This window comes from Bombina bombina, chromosome 5 (assembly GCF_027579735.1).
Source record: "Bombina bombina isolate aBomBom1 chromosome 5, aBomBom1.pri, whole genome shotgun sequence".
Taxonomy (NCBI): domain Eukaryota; kingdom Metazoa; phylum Chordata; class Amphibia; order Anura; family Bombinatoridae; genus Bombina; species Bombina bombina.
The window spans coordinates 51,556,847-51,567,451 of NC_069503.1; the positions used below are offsets into that span (position 1 = coordinate 51,556,847).

At 38.3% G+C, this 10,605-nt stretch overlaps 1 protein-coding gene across 1 annotated transcript; it reads left to right on the forward strand.

The window, feature by feature from the left end:
- Positions 1-2,585: 2,585 nt before the first annotated feature.
- On the forward strand, positions 2,586-4,971 carry LOC128661297 (gastrula zinc finger protein XlCGF26.1-like). Its single transcript, XM_053715567.1, has 3 exons — positions 2,586-2,648; positions 3,545-4,023; positions 4,054-4,971. Exons 1-3 carry the CDS (start codon positions 2,630-2,632, stop codon positions 4,909-4,911), a joined length of 1,356 nt encoding a protein of 451 aa, XP_053571542.1. The 5' UTR covers positions 2,586-2,629; the 3' UTR covers positions 4,912-4,971.
- Positions 4,972-10,605: the final 5,634 nt, after the last annotated feature.

The window sequence follows — 10,605 nt, forward strand, 5'->3', positions numbered from 1 at the left end:
CCAATGAGCAATAGATTTTTAAGTATCAGCCAATTAGAATCCTGTATTTCCCTATAGGTTTATAATTAACTGTAGAGCTGAGATAAACCATTTTCATGTAATATTAGTGTGAAGCTGCTATTTGCTCCAGTAATAAATATCACTCAGCTTATGGCCCTGTTGTATCAGTCTCATCACATATACTGATCTAATGATAAATATCTTGTGATCTGCATATTATTTTATTTCTAATGAGGTTATTTTATAATACATTTCTTATTTCTATTAGCTGCACCTGTTTATCATCAGAACGTTTATCCCACTGATCTGTGACTGATTCTTGTTGTTAGTAAAGACCTTAGTAAGTGTATTCTGCGCCTTCAGCTGCTGCTGTTTATGTCACATGATCACAGACTTAAAGGGACAGTGTCCTGTAAATTTGTTTTCCCCTTAAAATAACAAGAAACCCCAAATGTTTTTCATCATTTAAATAGAACATATAATTTTCAACAACTTTCCAACTTATATTTGCTTCATTCTCTAGGTATCCTTTACTGAAGCAGCAGCAATGCACTACTAGGAGCTAGCTGAGCACATAAGGTGAGCCAATGACAAGAAGCTTGTATGTGCCACTAATCAGCAGCTAGCGCATCATAGTGCATTATAAGCTTTGTCACAAAGGTCCCCAAGGGAATAAAGCAGATTTGATAATAGAAGGAAATTGGAAAGATGTTTAAATTTGAATCATAAAAGTTTAATTGTGACTTTGCTGTCCCTTTAATGTGTTTCTAATGACTTGTTTTACCGGTGTATAAAATAGTATAAAGTGTATGGGAAATGTCTCCTTTAGCTTTATTTTTATGTAAAATAACTGTTTGCTGTTTGTAATTTATTTTCATTATTAAATTGTACACAGCCTTTTAAATGACCTGAGGCTCCGGCTCCTACTTAGCATATGCAGGAGATCACATTATATAAAAATATGAGTCTGTTATTGGCTGATAGCTGTCACATGGTACAGGAGTCTGTTATTGGCTGATAGCTGTCACATAGTACAGGAGTCTGTTATTGGCTGATAGCTGTCACATGGTACAGGTGCAGAACTACATTTACCAGAAAACAATCTACTGCTCTTTTTAAAGTGATGGTAAAGTTGCGCAGTGGTCAAACTGGCATTTGCTAGCTTTAGGGAAAAAAATATTACTTTCATTCATCATTTTTTTTTTTTTAATCAATGACATTAAAGTTCTTACAGTTTTAACATTTAATTCCTAGTGTCCCGTATTCCACCCAGCTCTGTGTCATAGATTTTTCTTCTGTGACGTTTTCCTTTTCCTCCAGTTGAAATCTTGGCCGTTACGTGACCAGGACTTTAGCTAATCCGCCCACTTTATCTATAGTGCATGCGCAAGCTATGTTGCAGCCGTGCAAAGTGAAAGCATGCTCCCTGTAAAGCATGCGCGTCGATCATACTAGGGAATCCCATCTAATACAATATGGAAGACAGCTCTCTAGCACAATAGTAAACAATGAATAGCATGCTTCATTGTTTACATTGTGACTGAGAGATTAGACTTGCGCATGCGCAAAGCTTACTGTCTTGGGAGTGAGCCTAGATGCTGACGTAGAGAGCAGGTGGGACCGCTCTCTACATTATACATATATGAGAGCAGGAAGTACAATGGGGGAGGAGCAAGGTACAGTAACACAGATTTTTTAGATTAGTCATTTATTATTTAGAAAGTATACAAAAAACAAAACAAGCTTAGCGACTTTGTTCATAAACATATAGGCTACCTAGATAAGCGCACAAAACGTTGCAACTTTACCATCACTTTAAATTCATAGTAAGTTTTGTTGCATTGTATTTTTATTATGCATCTGTTGATTTTGTAATTCTGTATTTTATGGTCCTTTTAAATAGACTGAATTTGCCAAAAGAACATCTCATTATATTATCACTCTATCTAAACACAAAAATTCTTTATTTTCTTAACTCATTCCAAGATAACAATTGAAATTAACATTTATGTGCCTATCTCTCCCACACCCCCTTGCATTGTGATTTAAGACAACTCAGTACTGACCAAGAGAAGTTAAAGGACTGGGGGTGGAGCACATGACAGATACAAAATCTCTGACAGTGAGAATTAGTAGGAAGTACAATACCAATACTGCAGTATCCAATTTAACTTATATTTAAACAACTGATAGTTAACAACATTTCTTTCAGGAGAAAATATTGTTTCAAATAAATGATAGAAAACAAAGATAATATATTTATAAAGTTATGATATGGCCCAGCTTAAATAGATTTTCTACCATTATGTTGTATAGATCTGGGAAGATTCATATTTATGGGGCAATTATAACACTCACAGAGCTAACTGTACTTAATCCTTGTGGTGAATCAACAGCACATATGTAATAACCTAATCAGCTGATCTGTATTACATGAATTGTTATGTGTGCCTTTAATTATACCATACGTACAGTTAATCAGGACCATTATTTATTATTATCTGTCTAAACCATTTAATATACTTTTTACAGACACAGCCAGAGCACTGAGAGATATCAGGTATTGATGTAACTGGAGTGAATAAGGGAACCTTCTTTCTGAGCACAGACATTAGAGCCTGTTATCAGCATGAACTCATATGTGTTAGGTGAGTAAAATAGATATTATGCTGACTTTAATTACTGGGAAAATAGAATAGATCGCTCATTAAACAAATATAAACTATTATATTTATATCTGCATCTTTGAGAACATTTGTGTCAGTGACGTTATAAAGAAGGAGCAACCTCTTTTGGGCTGATGATTAGGGTAGTATGTCCAACAACAGCCTAACCTCACCCCCTGACCTGGTTCATTACTCAGAACACCGGCAACTCCACCTTCCCCTGACCTCACTCATGGAACACCCACAACTACACTTATGCCTACCTTGTTCCCATTTGTGGAACAACCACAACTCCCCCAGTGTTCCCCACCCCAGAACCACCACTGATTTGTGTGCTTAATTTTACAGTGAGTATTATGAAACTAAAAGTTTTTGGCTGTTTGTATAATTAGAACCACAGCCAAAAGCTAAAGATTATCATACGGTAACTGCATCTTACCCTCTCAAAACATTCACACTGATGATTAGTCTGTGATGATTGAGGCATCAGGTTCTCACCCAACTTGTTAAGCATGAGCTGGGCAGGGCTGTATGTGCAGTTGCTTGTGCAATGTTAAATGAGGATGGTGGATGCCACCTCTCTTGCCCAGAATACAGATTTACTTGTTCCCTGGCTGAGAACATTATCCACACGCACCTTGTTTAATGCGGCCCTATTACTTGTTTTCATCCATAATCAGTAATTTAGTTTTCTATGATGTAGTAATGTTTACATTCTATGTTATCCTTTTTAATTTGTGATTTACAGGTAAATAAATTAAAAAAATTAAAAATGGAAGACATTTTTTGAGTATAAAAAAATGTTTTTTATTGAGATGGATTATATTATAAATGAATAAACATTCTAAATTTTCTTTATTTCATTTATTTTTATGTAGACAAACACTTGAATAGTTCATATCCATCCTTCACTACAGGAAACACCAGAATGATACCGCAAACTCCAAAAGTCTTAGACACTAATGACTATTCACAAACATTGGGGATATCACAGCAGATATTTAGAGAAGATGGTGAATTGGCAGGAACTGGGAAGCAATCATTGTGTACAGAGAGTAATTTAGTCATCAAACAAGAGGACAACATTTATGACTTATCTAGTGAAATTATTATCCCAGAGGCTAAACCACACACATTTACTGAGTTTTCAAATCATATTAAAGAAGGGAAAAGTCCACAGTCTAGCCAAATGATTCATACAAAGGAGAAAGCTTTGAAATCTACAGAATGTGAGAAAAGCTTTAGATGGAAGTCTCCTCTACTAGAACACTACAAAATTCACACAGGTGAGAAACCACATACATTGTCTGAGTGTGGCAAATGTTTTACACAAATGAGTGATCTGAAAAAGCATGAAAGGTTTCACATAGGGGAAAAGTCTTTCACATGTACAGAGTGTGGAAAATCTTTTACAGAAAAGGGTAGTCTGAGAACTCATGAAAGGAGTCACACAGGAGAAAAGCCTTTCACATGTACAGAGTGTGGGAAAAGTTTTACACAAAAGGGTAGTCTGAAAACTCATGAAAGGATTCACACAGGAGAAAAGCCTTTCACATGTACAGAGTGTGGAAAAGGTTTTACACGAGTGGATTGTCTGAAAACTCATGAAAGGATTCACACAGGGGAAAAGCCTTTCACATGTACAGAGTGTGGAAAAAGTTTTACACATATGAATGATCTGAAAAAGCATGAAAGGATTCACACAGGGGAAAAGCCTTTCACATGTACAGAGTGTGGAAAAAGTTTTACACAAATGAATGATCTGAAAAAGCATGATATGATTCACACAGGGGAAAAGCCTTTCACATGTACAGAGTGTGGGAAAAGTTTTACACAAATGAATGAACTGAAAAAGCATGAAAGGAGTCACACAGGGGAAAAGCCTTTCACGTGTACAGAGTGTGGAAAAAGTTTTAAACAAATGAATGAACTGAAAAAGCATGAAAGGATTCACACAGGAGAAAAGCCTTTCACATGTACAGAGTGTGGAAAAAGTTTTACACAAAAGGGTAGTCTGAAAACTCATGTAAGGATTCACACAGGGGAAAAGCCTTTCATGTGTACAGAGTGTGGGAAATGTTTCACATCTAAAATATGCCTTATGTATCACAAAAAGACCCACACAGGGGAGAAACCTTTCACATGTAATGAGTGTGGAAAAAGTTTTACACAAAAGAGTGATCTGAAAAAGCATGAAAGGATTCACACAGGGGAAAAGCCTTTCACGAGTACAGAGTGTGGATAAAGTTTTACACAAGTGTCTAATCTGAAAACTCATGAAATGATTCACAAGAAACCTTTTACATGTTTAGAAAGTGGGAAAAAATGTTTTTTATTGAAATCAGGTATCACAAAACACCAAATATTTACACACAAATAAACTTTATATACACAGTGTACAAACCTTTTTACAATTATCCTAAAGAGGACAAACTCTCTCATTCAGTCGGATCTTTTGGGCAAGGGCTTCGGAAGACAGAACAAATAACAGCGGCAACAGTGGGCAGCCCTGCCTGGTTCCATTAGTTATATTAAACGTATCAGATAAACCCCCAATAACTCTTACTCTAGCGTTTGGAGTGGTGTAAAGTGAAAAGATCATATTTAGAAAGGATTCACCAAAGTTCATCTTAGAAAGAACTTGTCTGAGATAGAGCCAATCCACTCTATCAAAGGCCTTTTCGGCGTCTATTGATAAAAGTGATAGAGAGAATTGGCCCTTACATAGTTTATAATGTGCTGGATTCAGATGGTATTGTCTTTGACCTCTCGGCCTGGCACAAAGCCCACTTGATCAGTGGAGATCAACCTAGGGAGATTTCGGTTTATGCGATTGGCAAGGACCTTTTCTAGAATTTTAATGTACGTATTCAGAAGAGAAATCGGACGAAAATTGCTCAGGGTATTCGGGGGTTTGCCCAGTTTGGGCAAAACAGAAATATGCGCTTCAAGCATCTGACGCGACAGCTTTCCGGTGGATGACAGTTCATTAAAAAGAGTGATAAGATGGGGGGTTAAAAGGGCCCTATAGGTTTTGTAATATTTTGGAGTAAAACCATCTGGGCCTGGACACTTCCCCGACGGTAAATCCTTTATAGCTTCTTTTTCAGTAATGGGTAAATCAAGAGTGGCTGAATCTTCTTCCGATAGAGCTTCAAGGGGCAGGTCTCTTAAATATTCCGTAACTAGGTTTTGTTTACCATCAGACTGTGTGGTAACCGTTGAGCCTGTTGGCGAATTTAAGTTATAAAGGGACTGGTATTATTTTTTAAACTCGTTGGCTATTCCTTTGCTATCTTTTATCTCCCCTGAATCAGTAGTCTTGAGAGAGTGTATGAATGATTTGTATTTTTTCCTTTGCACAGATCTGGCCAGCAACCTGCCTGGTTTATTGCCCTCATCATAGTACATGCACCGAAGGTACAAAGCCTGTCGCTGCGCATCTGATACAATAAGATCCTTTAACTCCTTTCTGGTATTAGTCAGTTGTACCCAGAGAGAGGAGTCTCCCGGGCTAGCTTTGTGTCTTTGCTCTAAAAGGTGTATACTGGAGTATAAATTTTCATATTTTTGTCTTTTATCAATCAGTTTCCTTGCTCTGATTTTAATAAGCTCACCCCTGATAACACACTTGTGTGCCTCCCAGTTATTGGAGCTGGATGTGTCATTATGTGTGTTAAAAGTGAAAAACTCTGTCAAAGTTTTACCTATTGTGTCCATTACCAGTGGGTCTGTTAATAAATGATCGTCTAGTCTCCATACAAACTCAGTCAGGGGTGTTTCCGGCCATATCACCGTACAAGTGACTGGTGCGTGGTCCGACCATGTTATAGAACCAATTTCACTTGCGCTCACCGAGGAGAGTCCCACTGAATCCGTAAATATATAATCAATACGAGAGTATTTTTTATGTACACTAGAATAATATGTAAAATCTCTCATCGTTGGGTGCAAAGTGCGCCAAACATCATGCAGATTAAGGTCATGAATGGCGGTCTTAGCGGTCTTTAAAATATTTTTAGGTGTACTTGATACTGAGTTAGAGGTGTCAATGAGTGGGTTAAAGGAAAAATTAAAGTCCCCTCCTAACAGTACCATTCCCTTACGATGGTCTAGTAGGAGGCGTGAATTTTTTTTAATAAAGCAGTGCTGATCCGTGTTGGGGCCATAGACATTGAGAAGGGTGATAGGTCTCCCAAACAGGAGACCCACTATCATCATGTATCGTCCTTCTGGGTCTCTAATTATTGTTGATGGCTGTAAGGGGATGGACCCATGAAGCAATATACCCACCCCATTTTTCTTTTTGGCATTAGAGGCAAAGAGCATCAAGGGATATCTTGGATTATTCCACACTGGCTCCTTACCCTTCTGAAAATGGGTTTCTTGTAAAAATAGTATAGAGTGGCCTTGTTTGTTCAGTTCTCTTGAAACAATCGACCGCTTACCAGGGCTATTTAACCCCTTTACATTTATTGTAGACAAAGTAAAGGTTTGGTCTACGGTCTTTCCTCTCTTAAATGTTGACATGACTAATCACCCGGTTTGTCTTATGTGTAATACTTAGCTCTCACTCAGGAAATGGGAAGGGGAGGGTTATGTAAGGTAAAATGCAAGGTCAGAAAATAGTGTGTTCGCGTGGAAAGGATAGATAAAGAGGTGATAATAAGTCAGAAAAATGTCTGGTAATGAAAACTAGTGTAAACTCAGAACTGAATAAGTATATAAGGATGGATCTCCTAATAGAAGGAGTGAAGGAAACTCGGTGGAAACACAGAGTCTCTGAAAAAAAGGATGAAACGAAGAAAGTAAATGGGGATGTGTCCCTGTGATGCATATGCGTTATAGATGAATCTTTTATTAGACTTGAGATGGAGATAAATCTCCTCTCTATGTAGAGCTATCTAAGGATTTGCTTACTGTTAGATATAAATCTCCCATAACAAGAAATAACCATAAACTCGGTTTGACCCATGCACAACAACTTCCCGAATACCCCCTAGAAATTGAATGGACATCAGATAAACATATTTTAGCTCTTTCAATTAAACAGGCGATAACAATTATGAACTATAAACTATAAGAACTTCAAACAACAATGTGCTAGGCACTAGTCCAGATGATCCAACATTGTGGTGTTGTAGAGAGTCCAATGCTTTCGTCTAGGTGGAATGGGTTACTCAAATAGACACTTAAACAGTACAAGCATATTCACCCTGTCCACATTTTGTAATTTATATGGAGTAGGCCGCAGTGCGGTTACTTTCATTGCAACACTCAGTAAACAGACATTCCTAGGTTATCCCTCTAAACTAGACATTAGTTAGCTAGCTGAGACTTCATCAACAGAGAGCAATGTTATATTTGAATACTGTACCAAGCAATCTGACCTGTACAATATTAAAGTGATTGCAATTTATACAGTACCTTAGTGTGAAAAGTGGAAATACGAGGGCCATAAACTTCACATTCATATTGCTAATACTTCTTCAATAGACCCTTATATCTACCTAAATAAAATTTAGCAACACATTATATTTTAACTCTCAACCGGACATGAACATACCCTTAGCAAGACATGTAATCAAAATTATCTTACCTGAATGTTGCTTAAAAGTTAACAGTGCTATAGATATTACCTAGAATACAGCAAGTCATTGCTATGATAGAAGAGAGAAACAGGGCTTCCTGTAGGAGGAGGAGCTAACAGGTGCACGAGAAAGTGGCGTGTTACCTGTCGGAGCTCACCGAAGAACTAACTCCAGCCAAGGTCCGGTGTTGGAGCGCTTTGATTGCTCCCTAGGACACGACCCTACCTCTATCAGGGTTTGACTTGGAAGCACCATAATAGCCGTCCATAGGCTCACTCGCTAGAGCCACAGACGAGGTACTGGATACACGTATACCATACTCAGATGAGAACGGTGCATTGCCTGCAACCAAGGTGAACAGTACAGCAGAAGAGGCACGGTCTAAACCCCGGCTCCGGATCCATCTACGTGCTTCTTTGCATCAAGGGGCAAGGACCAGTAGCCCATAAAGCGGTGCAGGTGCAGGAGACAAGGAATATTCTGAGAAACGTCAAGACTTACCGGCTCTTGCTCCCGTCGGCGGGCGGCCAGAGCAAGTGGGCGGTCCGCAGCGAAGAGTAATCCCACAGCAAATGTAAGCACGCCGCGGATTTACAACAGCCCAGGCCCACGCTGTGGGCGTCTGTACCTGATAAATCAGCTCACCTATTCACTGGAACTCTCCCGCGGTGAGTCGCAGTCTACGAGAGTACCCGCAGAGTAAAACTGGCATTGGATATCTATGCTCTGGGGCTCACTGGTGGCTGTATGCCATGACAGCGGCATCAAAGAAGTACTGAAGCTCTGCTACCAACGCCTCCCAGGTCTGGATGACACAGCATGGAATACCCGGGAGAGTCACTTATGGACGTTGAGTAGATATGCTGCCTGCTTCAATACAACCGCTTGGTCTTGGGGTAAGATTTCTAAAGTCTCTATAATAATATTTGTTGCCTCAAAAGTGACACCGGTTGCCTACCTCTACCCCAAAAGTGATACTGACTGACTGTCTATCTCGGCATTGTCATATCCTCCACGTTACACCACTTAGCTCGTGTAAGAAAAGTTATGCTTTGTGCTGTCTCTACATATGAACACTCAGTCTGATGCCTGCTCACTACTAAAGAGACACTTCAGTCTTCAGTCTTATGAAGGATATCTAATATATTATAGACATCACACCCTCTTCCCAGCAGTAAAATCGGTATTGCTGTAAAAGCCCTGGGCACTGTACATTTGCAACCAGAGACATATCTGCAATATATTTTTTGGGCTGCAATATACTCTATCTGTATTAGCCCCCTATCAAATAGGGACTCTCAGGGATATCTGTGATATATGCAACCAGCCTGCTGCTGGTAAACTTTAAAGAGACACTCGTCAAATACAGCCTGGCATTAAGGTCTGCAATATTTACGCAGATAACACTAGCCTACTAAAAGTCGCAGTCAGCACGGCTAGAACTCCTAAAGCCCACAAATACTTTCTATTGTTACTCCTATTTTGCCTTTCCATTTGGGCTATATCTATCTGAAGCCTATACATATATATGTTTAGACGTATATTAATATCGCAGGATTACACTGTTAAGTATACTATTAGTGTTAAGCAATTGTGTCAAAAGGCCTATAACTTCTTTTTTTCTCCAGGAACAAAGAATATAAAACCAGAAAAATATTGTTCTAATCTATATCCTGCTATTCCCCAGAGTTTAAAAGCAAGCAAGCAAAATTTATATTGCTGTCTAGGAATACTAGCAGTTGCTACTAAGTGTGGCAACTTAAGTCTCAAAGTTTCCTGTTATAAGTTTCTTTTTGAATTTTGCAACAGTGAGGGCTCTGAGTATACAATGTTAAGCATATTGTACTGCTAATGTTGCATATGTTGCAGAATATTGCCAGTCAAGAAGGGGAATGTATGCTGACTTAACGTAATTATGTGCTGTATGTCCTGATTAGATCAGACAACAAGGATATGTAATAAGGTGATAAAAGAGCTGTTCCTATTTTTTGTAAGAATCTAACCATAACCATATCTAAGCGTGAATTTGAAGGCACTTGTTAAATAAGAGAATTTCAGATCTTCTGTTCCTGTTACTATTTTACTACACATTTATTTCAGGGCCTGGTCACGTAACTCACATAGATTATTGATCATTTTTTTCTTATTTCATAGTCAGACTAGACAATATAGAAGAAGTTAAAGGCTATTTTAAAGATCACAAGCTAACACTTACATGAGGACTGGGATAGCTATAAAATAGAGTTTATCTGTGTTTTTTAGTTAGGGCACTACTATGCTTGTTTATAATGGAAATGGTGTCTAAATATTTAGAGTTAAGAATGTTAATTACTAAGTCAACTTATAGG

Bases quoted from the DNA above. Each gene is read 5' to 3' on its own strand.
- LOC128661297 (XM_053715567.1), top strand. The intron at 4,024-4,053 runs AGGTTTCACATA...AAGTCTTTCACA, and splicing joins GTGATCTGAAAAAGCATGAA to TGTACAGAGTGTGGAAAATC.